Genomic DNA, 24,278 nt, shown 5'->3' on the forward strand with positions numbered 1-24,278 from the left:
TATATTTATCTAGTCTATCATTTTTTAATTTTCAAAAAAAGATCTTGTCGTCATACACATAATGCTTAAAACTTCCAATTTCATTTAATGACATATCTTGGATATCAATCCAAATTAGTATATATTGTATTCAAAGCTTGTGAGTGTTTTATTGTATAAATGTACCATAGTATTTTATCTTCTGAAGACACTACAGTTATTCCAAATTTTGATTTGTTGCAATAACAATTATACAGCAATAGAAGTCCTTGTACAAATATATCTGTGGACTCTCTAAGAGCATCCATTGTTAAATCTCTTTCAGGATTAGCCTAATCAAGAGGAATGTAGATTTTTTATTTGAATAGTTCCCATTAAGTGCTCCCTAAGAAGGTATAGGGGATTTACATTTTCATACTGATTTTCAAAATGCTAGTTTTCCCAAACCCCAAAGAGTGCTGGGTATCACGAAGTATTTTGATGTTCACCAATTTGATTAGAAAAATGTCTCTATTTTTGCTATGACTTTCCTTTCATATTTGTATTTGTTCATTTTCAAAAATACTCTCCAGAACCTACATTAATAGCAGATGCCATTGACCTTAAGCAAGTGTTGCTAGTATGTCAACATAAAGCTAAATGCAGAACACTTTATATCTGTTTTACACTTCCTGTCTTTAAGACTACAGGATGTAGTTATGTATAGTTCCAACCTTGTTTTAATTAGCATTTCTCTTTTCCCTATCCTATTTCTCTTAACCTTTGAGTCAAATTGTTGAATTTCTTTTAAATAACATAGAATTAGATTTGTCTTAGTTCTATACTCTAGCTATTTTAATAGATGTGACAGTTTCTCTATGTGTGTCTTTTTGTGTCTATAAAATCCTTTTGTTTCCTGTTCCATTCTGTGAATTGCATTTGATTTGTTTTATGAATTAGCCTGTGGTGCGATTTCTGTCTTGTAATTTGTAATATTCATCAAATTTTGATCTTCTTTTTAAAACCTGGCCTTCTACTCCTTGACTGAACAACTTCAGAGATAACCTACCTATTGTAATCTTGCAGTAAAGATTAGAAAATTATAATATTGGTGTATTTTTCTTTTTAACTTTGGCTCATTGTACTTTGTTTTATTATTTCTATTTGTTTTTGTTTAAAATTTCAAAGTGAACACTTAAATCTCTGTTGCTGTATTTTTCTTAAAAATAAGAAAATCGATCCACCTACAATTCATCCTGATGTCCTTTTTCTAAGTTGGTTTATTTGGTATAATGGATGTAATTATGATTTTAGAATTGTTTAATTTTGTATCAATATTTAAATACCATCCACACTCACCTTTAATTCTTTTCTGGAGCTTTTCCCTCCATCTTTAGCAGGATTCTTGTGCTGAATGATATTTTACGTTTTGCTTGTTTGTTTATTTTTAACCTAATGCAAAACTCACACTTTTTATATTCCTTATGTATTTCTAGAGTTTGTCAATTATATTTAAAGTGACTCTATTATATTTAAAAATAAACGTGGATGAGTAATATGCCCTGCTGAATACACAAAAATATGTACTCACTAGGGCATTTTCCTAAGAAATTCCTATGGCAATAAAAAATTTGAAAACAAATCTATGATAATTACAGTTTAACAAGCACATTTTATTTTCATGATTGCCTGTGACTATTATAAAAAACTACAGACATACTTTGTTTTATATCTTTTCACTTTATTACATTTTACACATATATCATGTTTTACATATTGAAGTTTTGTAATGACCTTGCATTATGCAAGTCTATAGGCACTGTTTTCTAGCAGCATTTGCTCAGTTTTTATGTCACATTTCATTAACCATCACAATATTTTAAATTTTCATTATTATTATATTTATTATGGTGATCTGTGTTCAGTCATCTTTGATGTCACTATTGTAATTGTGTTGGGGCATCATGAACCACAGCCATATAAGGGGAAGAACTTAATAGATGTGTGTGTTCTGGCTGCTCCTCTCACCTACTGTGTCCCCATCTCTGTCCTTTTCCTTTGGCTCCTCTATTCCCTGAGACACAGCAATATTGAAATTAGGCCAGTTAATAGCCCTACAATCACCTCTAAGTGTTCAGGTGAAATAAAGAGTCACACACTATCACTTTAAATCAAAATCTGGAAATAAGTAAGTTTAGTGAGTAAGGTATATCAAAAGCCAAGATGGGCCAAAATGTAGGCCTCTTGTTCCAAAGTTAGCCAAATTTTCAATGTAAAGAAAAAATCTTGAAGGAAAATAAAACACTACCCTGCTGACCACAACAATGATAAGATAAGAAAGCAAAATGCTATTGCTGATATGGAGAAAGTTTGAATAGTCTGAAGAGAAGATCAAACCAGACAGAGCATTTCCTTAAGCCAAAGCCTAATCCAGAGCAAGGGCCTGACTCCATTTCTATTAAAGCTGAGAGAGGAAGGGAAGCAGCTGAAGATAATTTTGAAGCTCACATAGGCTGATTCAAAAGTGTAAGGAAAGAATCTACCTCTGAAACAAAAATGCAAGAAAAAACAGCGAGTGCTGATATAGAAGCTGAAGCAAAGTATCCAGAAGGTATGATATGACAGCACGATTGTTTATAAAATAGTTTACTGAATGTTTTAAGACCACTGAGAAGACCTAAGGGAAAAAAAAAAAATTGTCAGAGTGTTATAGGCTTCAAGTCTCCTTCAAGGAGATTAAACCCAAAAGCCTCTGGCTAAGACAAGAACTACAAAGCACTTATCATCGCCCCACCTGAGTCATTGTAATGCCACTTTACCTTGAGCAACCTGGCCTGCTCCTTTTTGCTCCCTACTAGGAAAGATATGTGGATTCCTCACCCCACCTCCATATCACCTCTTCCCCATGCAGATGAGGCATCATGCCCAAAACCACTCTGAGAATCAAAATGTGCCCCCATACAAAGACAAATCAACACACTGTCCTCATGTATGCGGGGTGGGCCGGGTGGGAAGAATCAGTGGGCTGGGCAGAAATAATCATGTCTCCACTCAGGTCCACAGAATGCGGATATAAAAACAATTGTAAAGCGAGATGGGCTCTCTTTTTACTTGCGGGGCAGCCTGCATGCTCTCTCTCTCACTCTGAAAATCTACTTTTGCTTTAATAACTTTCTAAAGTTCCTGCTGTTTCAATGATTTGCAGGGTGGCAAGCAAGGAAACAATGCAATTCTATCATTATGGAACAAATATTGTTAAAACTATTACTGCTTATTGACAAGGCACCTGGTCATCCAAGAACTCTGAGAAACATGGACAATAGGATTAATGTTTTCACACTGGTAATACTATATCTGTATTGCAGCTCATGAATACAGAATTCATTTTGATTTTCAATTCTAATCATTCAAGAAATACATTTTATAAGGCTTTTAGTTGCCATAGTTAGTGATTCCTCTGATGGATCTGGGCAGAGTCAATTGAAAACCTTCTGGAAAGGATTCACCATTCTAGATGCCATAAAGAACATTGTGATTCATAGGAAGAGGTCAAAATATCAACATGAACAGGGGTTTGGAAGTAGTTGATCCCAACCCTTATGGATGTAACTAAGGGGTTCAACACTTCAGTGAAAGAAGTAACAGCAGATGTGAAAATAGCAAGAGAACTAGAATTAGAAGTGGAGCCTGAAGATGTGACTGCATTGCTGCAATCTCATGATAAAAATTGACATATGAAGAACTGTTTCGTATAAATGAGAAAAGAAATTGGCTTCATGAGATGGAATCTGCTCCTGGTGAGGATACTGTGAAGATTGTTGGCATTATGACAAAGGATTTAGAATATTGCACAAACTTAGTTGATAAATCAGGATCACGATTTAAGAGGGTAGATTCCAATTTTGGTTTTGTTTTTGAATTTTTTTTATTTTCATGTATGTATTGGTCATTGATATTTCTCATTTAAATTTACAATTCATATAATTGTTATATTTTATATTGTTTAATTCTTATTCATCTAAGAGAACTGTTTATATGTTTTATAATAATCTTGCATATAAGTTTAAAATATTTTCTCGTAATTCACCAGTTAACTTTTTAAAAATGTTTATGATATATTTTTCTATTTGGTAAATATATTACTATGTTTATATTTATAATTTAAATAATCTCTAAGTATATGATTCAGCATCATTATGTACATTCACAATGTTGTGTAACTATCATCATCTATATGTAAATTATTTTTTAAAATTTGCATATTGACTCCAATTTTGAAAGATGTTCTACTGTGGGTAAAATGTTATCAAACTATATTGCCTGCTATAGAAAAAGCATTTCTGAAAGGAAGAGTCGCCTGTTGATGCAAACTTCATTGTTGTCTTATTTTAGGAAATTGCCACAAGCACCTCAGCTTTCAGCAACCACCCTGATCAGTCAGTGGCCATAAACATCGAGGCAGGGCCTTCCACCATTAAAAAGATTACAGCTTGCTAAAAGCTCAGATGATGGTTAACAATTTTTAGCCAAAAAAATTAATTTACATATGTACATTTTATAGACATAATGCTGTTGTACAATTAATAGACTACATTATTGTGTAAACATAACTCTTAAATGTATTGGGAAACCAAAAACCTCCTTTGACTCCATATATTATGATATTCACTTTATTGCAGTGGTCTGGAACCAAACTCACATTATCTCTGAGGTATACATGTAGCATTTTAAAAAATTTTTATACGGGAGTTCCCACTATGGCACAGTGTATTGGGTTAAGAATCTGACTGCAGTGGCTCAGGCTGCAGAGGAAGGCACAGGTTCAATCCTCTGCCCAGCTCAGTTGGTTAAAAGATCTGGTGTTGCCTCAGCTGCAGTGTAGGGGCTGTAGATCATTTCAGTCTCCGGCCAAGGAACTTCCATATGCTGTGGGTATAGTCATTAAAAAAAAAAAAAAGTATTTAAATGTTTTTCTTAGATTGTTACTATGAGATCACCATTTTGATATAGTCTAATTTCAACTGGTTTAACAAAAGTTTATATTGATAAAAATATAAAAGTAAAAGAAATAACAGAATATCTGTAAAAATGACTTTAATCATACTACATGATATGTGAAAATGATTTTACATGAACTCATGTATCTATATGTAAATTGCAGAGTGATTCTCCCAAAGTTTTTCCTTATTTCAACATAGAAACTTTTGCTATGGTTAACAACAGACATCTAATTCCTTCAATATGCTTCTATTCCAATGTTTGAGAAAATCAGATCTCTTTTTTCTGGCCTTTAAATACAGCTTTCATATCCAGTATTTAGTTATATAATATCTCTCAAAATTGATATTCTAACAAAATCAGATCAGTATTTTCTGTTTATATTTCTGCCTGTCTCATAGTATACTTCTGATCTTTGTGATACCCTCTTTATTACATATTTTAGAAATCATAGGTATAAGTTATTTACAAATCTAATATTTTAAAAAATCAAGATGATACCCTAACTCTAATATAAGAAGATATAAAAGGGCACTCATTTGTAATTTAATGTTTTATATAAAATAAATAATTAGGAATTCTTAGTAGGAATGACTAAACTATAAGTTACACTGGAACGGGTAGTCATTTTGCACCCAAGGCAGAATTAATATGGGTGTGGTGGCTAAAACTGAAAATCGATAACAGTAGTTTGGTATTAGAAGTTCAAAATAAGGTGACATAATGCTCCAAAGTGGTTAATAAAATTCTAAAAAAATCCTGAATATTATGTAGTATTTTCTTGGTTAACATAGAAATTTCATTCCTGGAAAATGTATGATTATTAACTTTTTGTAAAAAATATTTTATGTCACTATGTAAAATGACATTAAGTTCTCAGATATTTATAAAAAGGTTTTGTATATGTACATAATGTAGTGATGAGACTCTTGGAAGTTGTACAAACCATAGAACAGCTTTGTTAATGGCACTGTTTTGGGCATGGAAAAATTTATAGGATTCATCATCCACTGGTCACCTGCTAAATGCCAGCTGTGGCAGCCAATAATCCTGAATACTAGAATGACCCTAGAAATTAACAAAATGTCCCCAGAATACAAGATAGTTTCTCTGAAAATCACTGACCTAAAATAAATTTCTCAATTTTACTTAACCACTTATCACTCTTCATACATTTTGTCATCATAATTAATAACACTCATGTAAATGCTCATATACATGTACATATGAGCTAAAGTAAATTACTATTAAGTTGAAAGCTCTTAAGTGACAAGTACATTAGTTTTGTAAAAAACTGTTCAGAAAATTATGGTAGTCCATATATATTATTTATAATTTTAGAATATTATTATAATTTCCCACAGAAATTTTACTTTTAGAAAATAAACTCAACTAAAGGAAGACTTCAAAAATATGTTACTAATTCTATTATTAAATAAATTGATTTATACTTATATTTTAATAAACGATGATATGCTTGAACAGACAAAGATAAGTGTAATATTTGAAAATATTATCTCACTTAAATATTGCTTTAATAATTTTTGCTCATCATTTAGATTTTTAATGGACAAATATTCTAATGGAAATAGAAGACATTAAATATATTACCCTACTATTACTCTAAGTCCTAAGATTATGATCCATATATCTTAGCAGATGCTCCATTAATACTGTTTGACTCTATAATCACCAAATGTTTTTTAAAATTAGGCTATGCTCAAGAGAAAGGTCATCTTAAAGGTTTTGAATAAACAGCTTCATAAAATCCCAAGTCTTAGAAGACAGTTTGAAAGCATTGTAAAAAAGGTTAGACATATAAAAAGTTATTTAGATATTATGAGGTAAAATAAAAATATGGCCCAAGTAGCACAAAATCATCTAATATGCATAAAATATTTTTATTGTTTGACATATAAAAAAAAGCAGGAAAGGCCATAGAGCCTGAAGCTATAATATAGTCAAAATTTGACTTTATATACATAACACATTTATTATCTTGCTCCTAAAAGAGAAAAAAAAAGTTATATGAGATATTATATATACTTTAACTAAATTTTAATCCATACTATAGTTGAAACTTACACAAAAATGCTTTAAACATTTAATTAAGTTTGTTTTAATTGGTTTTTGGCATGCATATGGACAGTTTAATGGTGTCTATTTTGGAAATACTTAAATGAATTAAGTAATGACCTCTATATAAATTTACCGTAAAGGTTAAGGAAGCAAGGTCATCTCATTTATGAGTAGACAAAAAAGAGGAGAAAAATGTATCAGTGCATGTAAATGCAATAGTCAAAAGGATCCAGCCACTAGAGAACATGTAGTTTAGTAGTACCAAGACTAACCAAAAACAAAAATACATACATGCACACATACATAATCACATACAATCAGCCACTTTCATATGTAGTTCATTTTCTTTTCTTTTTTTCCAAAAATAAAAGGTAACACAAAAATCATTTTCCTGGGAGGCAGTAAAGTTTGCATGTTAAACCCCAAATTAAAAATAACCACAAAAAAAGAAATTAAACATCTTAATTAAAAAGTCACTGATATTATGGCAGAAGTGACAATAGTCTTAGAAATTAATAACCATCAGATTTCTTGGTTCAGAAATAATTTTTTAAATCTGAGTAAAATATATATATATTTCTGTGGTAAATTTGCATAGAAATAGAGTTGTACAAGATTGACTCTACATAGGTTTTGAAACTATACCTGGTTTTATCAAGGACCTTTAGATTTTACACTTCGAAATAGAATTCTATAATTAAAAAAAATAGTGTTTTTGGTTATTTTAGCATTGCAGAGAAAATGTGAATTCTAAAAAAGGTTGTCGAAAACCAGGTTTAATGTAAGCATCCAGAAAGAAAGCCATAAAACTAATTGCTATAAAACAAACTACTTGTGTCTTTAGAAAGTGAAAATGATAGTTACTTACTAGTTTAAAAAGATATTTATTTCCTAAATGAAATGGAATGACCATGAAATGTGCTCTGAGAACAGCGATTTACCTATGGATGGTACATTACTTGGTCTTATTTCCACAATATTTTGGACAATGTTTTTCAATTAGGGAGTGTTCAATAAATGTTTGATAAATGTATGAATGAATATATTTCATTTTGTTTTATATCTATGACAAGTAGGGATTAGTGACTTTGGCTTAAATTTAAAGCTTCATAGTGAGTGGAAGCCATGAACACTTGACCATCTATTCCTGGTTTTGAGAAATTACCATCAGACACTTTCCAAAATTGATCAAGCCCTGAATGACAATACTGTTGGTGGGATTTTTTTGTCCCCATTTTCCAGATTTCCAGAAAATATTTTTGAACATTTTAAGGCAAGGATGTTGTAATGTTCAAATCTGTGGAAAATACTTGCTTTACATAATGCACTTTCAGTTGTACTATTATCAAGTATATATCAATAAAATAAATGCATTAATTATCAACTATCTGTTAACATTATTATTGTTTTTGTTGTTTTGTTTTGCTAGTGCCATTCATGCGAAAAAAAAACTTAATTACTCTTCCAGTATTATAATTGTTTGGTTTTATAAGTTGTGCCTTGTTCTCCATCCCCAAACCACAAAGATATTTTTCTGTATTACTTTCAGTTACATTATCATTTTGTCTTTTGATTTTAGGTCTCTGAGCACAATCAGTCTGCTCACAAATAAAGTATCAAGTCGCAGTCTAGTTTAAGGTATGATCTCATAGTGCCATTTCCCAGTATCAATCCACTAAAGATCCCTGTGTATTCTCATTGAATTATTGCTAAACTTTTTATATCTCAAGATCTTGTTTGTCCATGGCTTGTTCTCAGAGTTCTCTGTTGGCCCAATATTGGTTCTTACAATGGCACCATATGAGGTTTGAAATCTGTCTAAATGAGGTAGTCCATAACATTCCACCTCATTACTCTTCTTTTTCAAAGATGATATAGCAATTTATTAAATATCATTTTTGAATCTAGCTATTATAACATATTCACTAGTTTCTAAAATAACACACAATGTTTTTGACAAACATTAAATTATGAATTAACTTGGGAAGAATTTTTATCTTTTGACAGTTTATGGCATAATATCCAATTCAATGGATTATATTTTGATGTGTTCAGAATATCTTTTTTTTAGTTAAAGTATAATAAAGAGTTTATAGATAACTTGAGCACCTTTTGCATGTTAGTTCTAAGATTTCATATATATTTTGCCATTGTAGTAGGTGATACATAATTAGTAGAAATTGTAACTGCTATAGATAAAATAACTTTACATGAATTATAGACTCAATTTAATATGAACTTTAAATTAATATTGCTAATTTATATGAAGTATTTATTTTTGCAAACATTGTTAGGCTCTATTTTAGTATTAATTTATGACGATGTCATGCATAAAATTATTAACTTTAATTGAAAAAATCCAAGATTTTTTTGGATATCAAAAAAAATTATCATAAGCAGAAATAGTCAGAAAAAAGATCCATTTATATAACAAAGGATATTTTTAGCAAATACAAAGTTCTGAAAAATACTAGTTTCATTAAACAAATGTTTATTGAGTTCTATTAAAGTGTCATTTGAGACTGACTTCTTTACCATAACATAATGTCTTTAAGGTTCACTCATGTTGTGAAATGATTTAGTAATTCATTCTTTTTTATTGCTGAATTCCTTTAAATTCCTATAATGTATTTTATTTTCCATTTATCATCACTTGAGAAATATTTGAGTTGTTTAAACTTTTGACTGTTATGAATAAATCTTTACAAACTTTTGTACAGATATATATTTTTAATTTTTGGAATATATACTGGAAATGGAATTGCTAGGTTTTATGGAAGGTCTATAATTCCCCTTTTGAAGGACTGACAAACTCTTTTTTCAAAGGACCCGAATGCACTATTTTCCATTCCACCAGCAGTATATGAAGGCTCATATTTCTCCAAATCCTCACCAACACCAGTATTTTCTATTAATCTTTCTTTTTGGTTATACTATTGATACTACTGGATAAAAAGTATTATCTCTCCAACAAAGTACTATGTTCCCTCCTCATTACTTTTAGAAGCATTTGTGAAAATTTTCTATCAATCATGTTGTACACGTTTCTAGTATTCCCCAAATGAAGCTGTTTAGTCCTCAATATTTCCTAGTGTGAATTTTTTATTTGTTCACTGAATTAATTCAACATTTTCACTTGTAAAATATCTACTTGGATATTCTGTTTCTTCTGGAGTCAGTTTCAGTAGTTTATGTTTTTGTAGGACTGTCTCTATTTCATCATCATAGTTAGCTAGATTTATGGATATATAGTTGTTCATAAAATTTCATTAAAGTCTTTTTTTTTTTTCTGTAACTTCAGTAATATTGCTCTCTTCTTCATTCACTTTTTTTCTGTGCCTGTGGATTGGAAATTCCCAGGCCAAGGATCAAACCCACACCACAGAAGCAACCTGGGCCATTGTAGTAACACCACCAGATACTTAACGCACTGCCCCACAAAAGAGCTCCTATTCCTCATTCTTAATTTTAGTAATTTGATTGTTCTCTCTGTCTTAGTAAGGTTTATTCATTCTGTTAATCATTTCAAAGGACAGACATTGGTTTTGCTGATATTCTCTATTGTTTACTATAGAATTCACTTCACTCTACAGTTTAGGATGACTTCCTTCCTTTACTTTTCATTAAATTTAATTTTCTTCCTTTCCATTATACTAAAGTGGAACTTTAGGCTATTGATTGAGATCATCCTTCTTTTTTAACATAGGGATTTACTTTTATCCTAAGCACTGCATCATTATATCACATGAGTTTTTGTTAATTAATTTCAAATGATTTTCTTATTTCCATTATGATTTGATTTTGATTGATTTATGTGGATTATGTTGATTTTCACATACTTGTGAATTTATCAAATTGCTTATTACTTTTAATTCCTAATCTAATTTCATTGTGGTCAAAAAAACATACTTTTTATTATTTCAATCATTTTAAATATTTTGCAGCTTACATTAGTATGTGATCTGTCTTGGAAAATGTTCTACGTGCATTGAGGAGAATGTTATTCTGCTGTTGTTTGAGTGGAGTGTGCACCTGCTAGTTCTACCAGATTTATAGTACTGTTCAAATTTTCTATAAACTTGATGGAATACTCCCAAGTGTTATATACACTACTTAAAGTGAGGAAGTGGAGTATCCAACTACTTTTTGTTGGATTGGCCATGTCTCCCTTCAATTCTGCCATTTTTTATTTCATATATTTGGAGTCTCTGTTTTCATGTTTGTTTATAACTGCTATATCTTATGGATTGCCTCTTTTTTAATAAAATGTTCATTTACTCTAGTAGCCAGCTTTTCTTTTTCCAATATATTTTTCTCAAACTTTTCTTTCAGTCTGTTTGTACATTTAAATGTAGAGTGTGTCTCCTTTAGACAGTATACACTTGTACATATCTAGAAATTATGTAGCCTGAAAATCACTGCCTTTTTAATCCATTTGATTGTAATATTACATTTATATAGCTTGATTCATGTCTGCCATTATCCTTTTTGTTTTGCATATGTCCCATGTCTTTTTTTATACCTCTATTCTGATACTATTTCTTTTTATGAATATTTAGTACCTGTAATGCTATTTCTAATGTATTATTTGAGTTATTTTCTTAATAGCTGATCCAAGGATTGCCATATATATCTTAACATGTCAGGTTCTATCACATATTTAATATCCCACAGATACTAACTTAATTTTAATGTGATCTAAAAGATATTTCTGTATGACCCTATTCTCTCTCACCCTTTTTTGTGTGCTATTGTTATTTTTAATACACAATATGTATTATTTAATGGTAATAACTATATATGCATGTTTGATGAATCAATCCTAACCATTTAAAAAAATAATAGTGATTAAATATTATAAATATTTTATTTATGGCTTATCAATACAATGATAACATTTTGACAAATAGCTGATAGTCTTTGCTCAAATGATGCATAAATACCTGGGTATATTAATTTCATCTTCATAATTATCTTCTTGTTGACATCTGTTTTCTTCATAGTCAGTTGTATTTTCCAGATACATTTTGCAAAGCCATGTGGGAATACATAGGCACTGATATCTCTTATTGTTTTCTTCAGTCAAACATCTGCATCCATTTACAGACATCTACACAAATAAGAAATAAGAATGTTGTAAATGTCCATCATATACTATAATATTACAATAATTTCAAAGTTCGAATTTATTATTTCCCCTTATGTATTAAATTCATGTGTTCTTTTAGCAAGGATAAAATGAATTCAGTTTTGAGTTACATCAAAATTATTCTTACAGTCAAATTCATTTCATTCTCAAATTATGACAGAAATATATAAATGGTAAAGAGCTAACTAGATCAGCATCCACTATAAAATGTTTTTCAAAATTTAGTCAGTTTTTAATAGACATAATTTCTAGTGTGGTTTTTGCTACCTGATATGATGGAAATAGCATTATATTGAAAAGAAGATCCGTGGAAAACCTGTTTACTTTTTACTTAATCACTAAATAGCCTTTTCTCCTTGAGTGAATTATTTGGATTTGCCTTTGAACTGTCCCTAATATTTTACTACATTCCTTATGAAAACTTAAGTAATTTTTTAACACTTGTTTATTTTATATTTGCATGGAAATCATAATAATATATTTTTAAATTATCATTTTAACTATTTTTGGAGACGGTCCACAGACATGCCCAATGGATTTACCTGAAAGAACTGGACAAACTTTGTTACCAGAGAAGTGCAATTTTGGTGGACAACTTAACCCAGGCTTATCATTGCCTAGCTCTCAGAAGAGAATTCAAAACAGCAATAGAACTTTGATAACAGTTTTTTCATTTTCCTCTGATTACTTCGATGTTATTTTATTTTATTTAATAGCCAATATGTTATTTCCTATCACTGACAACAAAATTAGAAATTTCATTTTGTTGCCTGATCCTTTAATGATACCTTAATGATTTATAGAGATTTAGTCTTTTTGGGTAAGAGTCAGCTGAGAATCTTTCTATTTGGAGCTTAAATTAGTCAAGAACTTTAAATCCACTAGGAAGGAGAACATAGACAGATGAGGATTTTTTTCAAATGCTATTTGCCCTTAGCCAATGGCTAAAATGTTATAATTGGTCTTATACGTTTTCCCAGTCCATGTCGGTATGTCTATGTGTTTGTAATCCAGAAAAAAACTTTATTCTTTACTGTTTGAGTGTGTAATAATTTTCTATATACAGAGTGTATTTGTTGTAAGCTACTTAAATTAAGGAAAAATTGTTATAATTGGCTTGCAAAGTTAAATAAGATCTCACATAAAAACACCAGATATTAGCATTTTATGACACTATTTTATTATTCTCTCCCTTCATGTATATCTATGTATATGTACAGATATATGTAATATATGTTTATATGTATCTGTATGTACTTAATAATGTTATTAATTTTTTTCTGAAATTTGTTATTGTATTACATTTTGTCCTCAATTACTTTTACATGTATTTTTATAAAAACAAGGGTATGCTCTTTCATTACTTCAGTAAAATGTCAGTGTTAAAAAATTAATTATGATTGTAATACACTATAACAAATTTTATTCAAGTTTTGCCAATTCTTCTAGTATGCTATATTAAAAAATGTAAATTTTCAACTTTCAAAACAACTAGAAAATACAAAACACTAAAACGTCTATTACTCATAAGTAACATATATATAAACATCAGTGATTGATGGTTTTGTTTTTTTCTCCTTGATGACTGAACTGTCTTATAGAGGTTGTACTGGAAAATTTGGATTTATGTTCAAAGTTTCCATTACCTCCTCCCATTATCCCATTTACCTTGGAAGTCCGCTTGGCTGATTTGTTTTAATTCTAAAAGCAAAATAATTTAACTAGTCTTATTCTAAAATCTAATTCTGCTTTGTGTTCTGTGCCCATGCACCTGATATTTTCTATTGATCTCTTGGTATAAGATGTTTAAAATCTGTTAAGACAATATCATTGATGTCCTTTTGCATGCACTTTAGATGTTTCTGTGACAGCAGTTCAGGTACTCACTGCCCGTCTTGTAGCAGCTGCCCCATCTTTCCAGTTTGTTTTGCAAAGGAGTACACAGATGATTTTACCTGTGAAAACTTCAGAAAAGAGCAATGGTCCCAGGGTACTGGGTAATTCAGAGCTTTGTTTTTGTATATTTTCAGTATAATCTGGGGTATTTCTAAACAACACCAGGGAAAAATTAGATATTACCCGCTGATCACACTCAGAGTCTAGAATCTGCGAGGTTTCAAGTATGCTTAATTTTTTATTTTACTGAAAAATACAAAAGTATGAATAATTTGTTCTTTTATGATGGAGACAGAAATATCATACGCTAAAGAATCATTGTGTTTTTAGTTACTAGAAATCAAGGTCACTGATACATAAGAAAATCTTGCAAAAAATGTTTTAACAACAAAGGGTAATATTACAGAATTCAGACTATGGAAAATTATTATTTCCTATAATTATATGCTTTCCTTTTTGCTTTATTTTTAAAATAGTTGTTTCTGAGATTTAAGAAAATCTGAAAGAACCAAATGAAAGCTTGTCTAATGGATATTCCTTAAAACTATGTACCAAAAACCACACTAGCCTTTGTCTAAAGATTGTGATATGAACACCTAAACTGCATTTAAAGCTTTGTTAAAATTCTTTCATTGTATGTTGAAAATGGTGAACTCTTTATTGAAGCTTATAGGTTATTTACTAAATCTAAAAATCATTGCAAGTAGTTAATGGCACTAAGAAACATTAAACTTGCTATCTTAAGAGGTTTTTTTTTTTCAATCTAATCATATAATGTAGCCTTCTGCTAGAGTTCTAGTTTTGTATATTTAAATTTAGACCTAAGAAAAGGTTTTCCAGAAAAACTTATGACAATAAATATATCAGTAGATATGCAAAAAGTTGAATTAATCTTGCACATCCAGGGAAAAGATTTCTCAGTTTTTTAATTTATTTTTTATTTTTTGTTATTGTTATTTTTTAATAGTTATTTCCTCAATACAATTTTTTTTCTACTGTACAGCATGGTGACCCAGTTATACATACATATACACATTCTATTTTCACACATTATCATGCTCCATCAAAAGTGACTAGACACAGTTGTCAGTGCTACACAGCAGGATCTCATTGCTAATCCATTCCAAAGGCAGTAGTGGGTGCATCAGTTAACCCCAAGCTCCCCAGTCCACCCCACTCCCTCCCCCTCCCCCTTGGCAACCACAAGTCTATTCTCCACGTCCATGATTTTCTTTTCCTTGGAAAGGCTCCTTTGTGCCTTATTTTAGATTCCAGATAGAAGTGATATCATATGGTATTTGTCTTTCTCTCTGTGACTTACTTCACTCAGTATGAAAATCTTTAGTTCCATCCATGTTGCTGCAAAAGGCATTATCTGGTTCTTTTGTATGGCTGAGTACATGGTGTATATATCCATTGTGGATATACACACCACATCTTCCTAATCCAATCGTCTGTCAATGGACATTTGGGCTGTTTCCATGTCTTGGCTATTGTGAATAGCACTGCAATGAACATACGAGAGCATGTGTCTTTTTTAAGCAAAGATTTCTCTGGAATTATGGCCAAGAGTAGGATTGCTGGGTCATATGATAGTTCTATGTATACGTTTCTAAGCTACCTCCATACTGATCTCCATAGTGGTTGTACCAGCTTACATTCCCATCAAGAGTGCAGGAGGGTTCCCTTTTCTCCACACCCCCTCCAGCATTTGTTATTTGTGGACTTCTTAATGATGGCCATTCTGACTGGGGTGAGGTGGTATCTCATGGTAGGTTTGATTTTCATTTCTCTAATAATCAGGGATGTTGAGCATTTTTTCATGTGCTTCTTGGCCATCTGTATGTCTTCCTTGGAGAATTGTCTATTCAGGTCTTTCACCCATTTTTGCATTGGATTGTTGGTTTTTTTTGCTGTTGAGTTGCACAAGTTGCTTGTATATTCTAGAGGTTAAGCCCTTGTCAATTGGATCACTTGAAATGATTTTCTCCCATTCTGTAAGTTGTCTTTTTGTTTTCTTTTTGGTTTCCTTTGCTGTGCAAAAGCTTGTCAGTTTGATGAGGTCCCATTGGTTTATTTTTGGTCTTATTTCTGCTGCTTTGGGAGACTGACCTGAGAAAATGTTCATAAGGTTGATGTCAGAGAATGTTTTGCCTATGTTTTCTTCCAGGAGTTTGATGGTTTCTTGTCTTATATTTGGGTCTTTCAGTCATTGAGTTTATTTTTGTACATGATGTGAGGGTGCATTCTAGTTTCATTGATTTGCATGCAGCTGTCCAGGTTTCCCAGTAATTCTTTCTGAATAGACTTTCTTTTTCCCATTTTATGTTCTTGCCTCCCTTGTCAAAGATTAATTGACCATAGGTGTCAGGGTTTATTTCTGCATTCTCTATTCTGTTTCATTGGTCTGTATGTCTGTTTTGGTACCAGTACCACACTGTCTTGATGACTGTGGCTTTGTAATAGTGCCTGAAGTCTGGGAGAGTTGTGCCTCCTGCTTGGTTTTTGTTCTTCAGAATTGCTTTGGCAATTGTGGGTGTTTTGCGGTTCCATATAAATTTTTGGATAGTTTTTTCTAGTTGTGTGAAAAATGTCATGGGTAATTTGACAGGCATGGCATTGAATCTGTAGATCACTTTGGGTAGTATAGCCATTTTTACAGTATTAATTTTCCCAATCCAGGAGCATGGAATATCTTTCCATTTCTTTACATCTTCTTTAATTTCCTTGATTAATGTTTTTGCTTTTTGGGGGTGCAATTTTAAAAGGTATTGTATTTTTGTATTCCTTTTCTAATATTTCATTGTTAGTATACAGAAACGTGACTGATTTCTGAATATTAATCTTATATCCTGCTACTGTGCTGAATTGGTTGATCAGTTCAAGTAGTTTTTGGGTTGAGTCCTTAGGGTTTTCTATCTATAGTATCATGTCGTCTGCATACAGTGACAGTTTTATCTCTTCTCTTCCTATTTGGATGCCTTTTATTTCTTTTGTTTGTCTAATTCCTGTGGCTAGGACTTCCAGTACTGTGTTGAATAACAGTGGTGGGGGTGGACATCCTTGTCTTATTCCAGATTTTAGTGGGAAGGCTTTCAGTTTGTCTCCATTGAGTATTATATTTGCTATGGGTTTGTCATAAACAGCTTTAAATATGTTAAGATATGTTCCTTCTATACCCACTTTGGTTAAGAGTTTTTATCATGAAGGTATGTTGAATTTTGTCAAATGCTTCCTCTGCATCTATTGAGATGATCATTTGGTTTTTGACTTTCTTTTGTTAATGTGGTGTATGACTTTGATTGATTTGCATATGTAGAGCCATCCTTGTGCACCTGGGATGAATCCCACCTGGTCGTAGTGTATGATCTTTTTGATATGTTGTTGGATTTGGATGGCTAAAATTTTGTTGAGAATTTTTGTGTCTATATTCATCAAAGATATTGGCCTATAGTTTTCTTTTTTGGTGGTTTCATTCTCTGGTTTCAGAATTAGGATGATGGTGGAATCATAGAATATCTTTGGGAGTGTTCCTTCTTCAACAATTTGAAAAAGTTTAAGGAGGATGGGTATAAGCTCCTCTTTGTATGTTTGGTAGAATTCACCTGTGAAGCCATCTGGTCCTGGACTTTTATTGAATCAAGAAAAAATAGATCAACTGAACAGAATAATCACTAGAAATGAAATTGAATATGTCATAAAAACACTCCCTACCAATAAAAGTCCAGGACCAGGAGTTCCTGTCGTGGCTCAGTGGTTAATGAATCCGACTAGGAACAATGAGGTTGCAGGTTCGATCCCTGGTCTTGCTCAGTGGGTTAAGGATCGGGTGTTGCTGTGAGCTGTGGTGTAGGTTGCAGACACGGCTTGGATCTGGTGTTGCTGTGGATCTGGTGTAGGCCGGCGGCTACAGCTCCGATTACACCCCTAGCCTGGGAACCTCCATATGCCGTGGGAGTGACCCTAGAAAAGACAAAAAAAAAAAAAAAAAGTCCAGGACCATATTTCTCAGTTTTTGAATCTATAGAGTATTAAAAAAATCTACTTAAAAGAATTCCATTAAGTCTTTGAAATTTTATTGAAAACGGTGTGCTTTTGTGTACCTAAGATATAGAGAAGGAGCTGATTTTAGCTTTCATCAGATTTTCAATGAGCTCTTTGATCAAATAATGAGATTGAGATCTACTCATATATGTCTACAATTAGAGTAAAAGCTTTAACTATAAATATAAATTACTCTGGAATATTCAGTGGTTATCTGTAATGCTAATAATAATTAATGTTATATTAAAAATTATAATACATATGATATAATTATAATTAACTTATATAGCAAATATTTATAATTGATTATATCAATAATCAATTATTAGCCTGTGTCAGTTTTTTAAATGCCAAAATTAATAAATATACAAAATGGAATTATATTTTATTTTTTTCTTAATAATAAAATGTTTATTGATGAAGAAATGTAATAAGGTCAAATCTGGAGAGCGGATGATCTTTTCTTTTAAAGTAGAATAGAGGGAAACCAAAACTATCTTTCTGGAAATTCATTATTTATTGATGCATGTATATAACTATATATCATTACACAAATTTGACTTCTGCTAGATAGAAGCTTGTGTATAACACTTACAACATAATTTTGAAAAATGTTTTGTGTATGCAAGTAAACACTTTCAATAATCATGACTATCATTTCATGGAATATCTTCTTTTTTTCTATAATTTTGTTATTTACAAAATAACAATAAAGTCAGTTGGCAAGGGGATTTTATTGGGGGACACTCTCTAAGGCCTAATATATGGCCTTTTTTTCTATAATTTTGTTATTTCCAAAATAACAATAAAGTCAGTTGGCAAGGGGATTTTATTGGGAGACACTCTCTAAGGCCTAATATATGGCCTGTGTTTTACCATTTGGGGCCCTTGTTATTTAAACATATATGTAAAGGGACTTCAGAAATAAGACTGAGTGACTTTCTTTTAATCATGATATGTAGAAACTTGGACTCCTAGAAAAGTATTAGTCAAAGTAAAAGTTTCAGTGGACAAAGTTAAATGAGTAAGAAAGACTTTATTCAAGGCAGTTGCAATGAAGGGAAGAGATGAAAGTCAATTTTGCTAAAAAGAATACATAGGTGTGTTTTTACATACAAGCATGAGCTAGTAGAAAAGTACTGAAGGAAATTAGGTGTGGACTGACCAGTGAAGTGTGTGGTGTACACTGAGTTATTGCTGAACTTGCAAGAGTTTTGCTTTGTAAGTAAGCCTTCTGTGTTTTCTAAGTAAAAATACTGAAGTTAGGTTCTTTCTCTTCCAATGGGACTAGGAAATAGGGGTGAGATCTCCTTGATGTTAACTTATAAAAGAGATGACTCCAGGACCTTGAGAAAGACATTCTTTTTTTTTTTTTTTTTTTGCTTTTTAGGGTTCCACCTGCAGCATATGGAGGTTCCCAGCCACTCCAATGCAGGATCCAAACCTTGCCTGTGACCAACCCACCACAGCTCATAGCAATGCTGGATCCTTAACCCACAGAGCAAGGCCAGGGATTGAACCTGCGTCCTCATGGATGCCAGTCAGATTTCGTTAACTGCTGAGCCACGACGGGAACTCTGAGAAAGACATTCTTTTGATCCTAATGCAGATTATCCTCACTTTGTGTCCACCAATACAAAGCTTTATTCATAAACTTGGCCAATCCTTTCCTCTTATTCCCCCCCCACAACACAACCAAGGTTCTAAAACATTTAAATATCCTCCAATAACTTCTACTGAGACACTAGTAAAATTATATTAAGGTGTTGTTTCCCTTAGTACAGTAAATCTAAAAGGATTAGTTTTACTTCATCAACAAAATTGTCTGGTGATCTTTGGAGGGTTAATATTAAACAAATGCAAAACTCTGCAAATATCCAATTAAAATACACAAAGAATCAAAGTTCAGGACCCTCAACTGCAAAAAGTGCCCTACTCTGAGACCACTGGATTTTCTTCCCTCCACCTGCTACAGTAACATAAGAACATGCAAGTACATATTAGGAATGCTTTAATTATGGGCGCCAATGCATCTAAAGAGAAGAATCCTTCTGTCAACATCACTTAATCTGGGGAATCTGTAAGAGGATATTTAGGTCCTGTAACATCATCATTCTGATAACTAAAGGAGTAATGAATTCAGATTGTCACAGAGTCTACATTCCTGAACAAAATTTTCCTTGTATCACCTTTGCAAAATATTGTGAACACTTTTGTTGGCCCTCAGCTGGGACCAGTTGCTCTGGCAGATTCACAAATGCCTGATGTGTTTTCAGGGGTCCTCTTGGTATCTTAGGCTTTGACACACACACTTCTCTTTCTGATGTAAGTCATGGACATTCTCTAATTGTTGTTATTTCTCAAAGGACAACCTGAAATTGCAGTGGCCACTCTAGGGAAATTTTGACATGAACAAGATTGTTCACTTGACAGATACATTAGAACAAAAAGAGAAAAACCCTCAAGGGGTTGCTTCTCTCCGGTGTCTAATAGAGCGAGGACTCTGTTCAGCGCACAAGAACTCCTTTTTCATCTTCGTACTTCTGGGATTAATAAGCACTAGATTTTTAATTATATGTTTCTATGAAATTGTCAAGGATGTGACTTATTGTTTAAACTATTCCCAATAAAAATGTGTGCGTGTATGTGTGTCTGCATATGTGTGAAAATGAGTCTTCTTCATTTAAGTTTCTACAGCTCTTTGGAGAGAGAAAATAATTAACCTTTAACAATCATTGTATCCTCTTAAAGCTAGCTCTCTCCTTCAACTACCTTTCCTTCATTTCTTCGTTTTCATTATTTCTTCATTTCTATCTTGCTTAGGAAATTGTTAAATTAATTGAGCCTAAATAATTTTCAATCATTATATGTACATTCTAGGACTATTGTTCACATAGTCAAGAGTACAAGGAAAAAGAAAATTATTAACAGTGTTTTATTTGTATGTTTCCCCTTTGTCAAAATGTAATAAAGCAGAAAAAGTGTGCCTGTGCGTGCAGGTGATTTATTCTTTCAGGTGAAAAGAACACTAGGCCTTTAGAGTTTTGGCATAAGCTCAGAAGTCTTAAATTTTCAAATATATGAACATCGATACTTACTTATATTAAAATGATCTTATATAATTTCCCAATAAATAAATGACTCTCCAGGCAAATCAGAGCAATTTAAATTTAAAAATAGTTCTATTATTGTTTCCTCAGATTGTTTATAATTATAAAACTATGAATTTGAAATAATTGGAATTTCATTTAAAAAATTAAAAAAAACATAATTTAAAGTGGTCAATCTTGTTCATGTTCACTGACTTTACTACATTGATGTACCAGAAAGTTTTGTTGATGAAACTACAAATTATAAGAACAATATGATACTGTAAATTATAATTTCCAAATTTTGAAGAACTTACACTGATAGTAAATTGAAATTCACTGATAGTAAATTGAATTTACACTGATAGTAAATTGAATTCATTACCCTTTTGGGATCTAAACATTTTTAAGTAAGAAAAATACACAAATACTAGTCTCTAAATACAGTTTTAAATTACCCTGTTTCTTATAGCATGGAAATTAAGATGTGCGGATGTCATTAGTGATGTATATTTATGTTTATATTGCTATATTTATGTTTATTTTGTTTAACAAAAAAAGTTGTTAAAGTGATACATACTGTGTGATCATGAAAAAATAAAACAACTACAAATTATTGGATTGCTGTCTTTGTGCTTTCTCTTGTGTACAAAGCAAATGTTAATTACTTTATTAAAATGGGTAATAAACATATATATATGATAATCAGTGATTTGCTTTGTTTCCTAATTAGTAAATTTAATATAATATATGTTATTTATTAATATGCTGAAAAAGTTAAAAGTAGCATAAGGATAAAAACTAATAATCTATACAGATAGTTGTGTATCTGCAATTAGCTAAATACATATGTAGAAATGTATATAAGTTTTGATATATATGTTTATGAAGTTAAAAAATATAATAAAAGATATATGATGAAGATGTACTTGAAATCAAAAGGCCTGAGGAGTTCGAAGTTTATTTACCTCCATTTGCAATGCCTCTCCAGTTGGGTGTATTTTAAGTACAGAGGAATTTGCATTATTTTTATAAAGTTGGCCCAATGTTAATGGATTTATACAGAATGAAAACAGCTTATGAATCTTTACTTAAAATTTTGTATGGCTGATACATCAGACATAAAATGAAAATTTGGTGTTTGTTTCTATAAAATGACCAAATTAGGTTGTTTCCAGAGAAGAAAGGTTACACATGTTAGGTTAACTCTACAATCTTTTTGGAAAATTCCTTAGTCATTTTGACAAAATGTCCATTATCTATTTAAAATTAAGAGCGGAAAATTTTCATTTCATATAGTTATTTGTTTGAAAATATTATCCTAATTTGTACAAAGTAGAAGTGAGATGGTAAAACAAGAGGGCAGCTCTGTGCTCTTGCCTTAGGCTCCACAGTTGTTAGTGGTAAAACTGACCAAAGATTAGAATTTTTCCATAGATTAAACTATATCCCAGGAGTTCTCTTTTTGGCTCAGCAGAAACAAACCTGACTAGTATCCATGAGGATGCAGGTTCAATCCCTGGCCTCTCTCACTAGGTTAAGGATACGATGTTGCTATGAACTGTGGTGTAGTTTGCAGATGCAGCTCTGATCTTGCACTCATGCAGCTGTGGTGTAGGCTGGCTGCTGTAGCTCTGATTTGACCCTTAGCCTGGTAACTTCCTTATGCTGCAGAAGTGGCCCTAAAAACAACAACAACAACTATAGTCCAAAGACAATGGGAGTTTTCTTCTGATCTTTAAACAAAAAATGTCACATTATCACAACTGTGTTTGATAGATTTAATTAGTCAGAAATTATAACATGAATAGACCACAGAAAACTAGGTATGGAATGATTCTTAAAACACTGTTATGTCTCTATATTATAAATAGTAAAAGTAAAAAAGATTTCTTAAATGTATTGATGAGAATTTCTTTATGAGGTACTATTTAAGCTATGCACATCTTGAATGCTAAATCTGAAACTTTAATATTTCTAGCTTTCTTCAAAATGACAATTATAAGTTAAAAGACGCAATAAAAAACTATAGCATAGATGTACCTTACCTCATGTAAGAACCAACATACATGACCAAGGGCTTCAGGTTGGTTCACACAGACTGTGTCTTTAGTGCAATTGGCAATGAGAAAAAAGTAATCACCAGTAAACACTTCACATTTTTGACCTTCAGATCCTTTAAAAAAAAGAGATGAAACATTAAATAAACTTTCACAAACTTACATTCACATTGAATTATTAAAGGCAGTCATCTCATTACTTGATAACATCAATTTGACCATATCTACCACAAAATAAGCTTCTACATTTACAGAATGTTAGATTTGAGAGACCTAAAGCAGAATAAGATCCAGCCCTCTCATTTTAAAAATGGAATAAGAAATAGAGCAACAGAAGAAGTCACAGCTTCCATGTTAATGCATTTTAAAAATAATCAAATGCTGGAGTTCCTGTCACAGTGCAGCAGAAATGAATCCAACTAGGAACCATTGGGTTGCGGGTTTGATCCCTGGCCTCACTCACTGGGTTAAAGATCCAGTGTTGCTGTGAGCCGTGGAATAGGTCACAGATACGACTTGATCTGATGTTGCTGTGATATAGGCTGGCAGCTGTAGCTCTGATTAGACCCCTAGGCTTGGAACCTCCATATGCTGTGGGTGCAGCCCTAAAAGGGAAAAAAAAAATCAAATGCTAAGTAAATTTCCAATGACTAATCATAAAAATAATGTAATAATGAGAGACATAATACATTTTATATAAAAACATGTTTATTCTTTGTATATTGTAGTAGCATAGGGTACAGTTTCAAAAGAAATTTGGGCCCAAAAGTCATTAAAATATTTATAAAAGAAAAATGGTTAGCATCTCATCCTAGTCTCCTAACAAAAAGGAAGAAAGGAAGGGTGTGTGAATGTGTGTGTGTGTGTGTGTGTGATATAGGTAAACACATTCATACACACACACACACACACACATTTATATATATATAATGTAGCTACTTCACATCCTGATGATAAATATAATATCTGTGATTTAATAAACAATGAAATTGCAAAAAAGCAAAA

The 24,278-nt window shown here is 31.7% G+C and overlaps 1 protein-coding gene across 1 annotated transcript in view; it reads right to left on the reverse strand.

Moving 5' to 3' along the window:
• The window catches only part of EYS (eyes shut homolog), a 1,324,234-nt gene that overhangs the window by 1,197,354 nt on the left and 102,602 nt on the right, over positions 1-24,278 (reverse strand). The window contains 3 exon segments of the mRNA XM_047769134.1: positions 11,979-12,145; positions 12,501-12,507; positions 23,257-23,389. Of these exon segments, the coding sequence (XP_047625090.1) occupies positions 11,979-12,145; positions 12,501-12,507; positions 23,257-23,389 (307 nt within the window).

This window comes from Phacochoerus africanus, chromosome 2 (assembly GCF_016906955.1).
Source record: "Phacochoerus africanus isolate WHEZ1 chromosome 2, ROS_Pafr_v1, whole genome shotgun sequence".
NCBI lineage: Eukaryota > Metazoa > Chordata > Mammalia > Artiodactyla > Suidae > Phacochoerus > Phacochoerus africanus.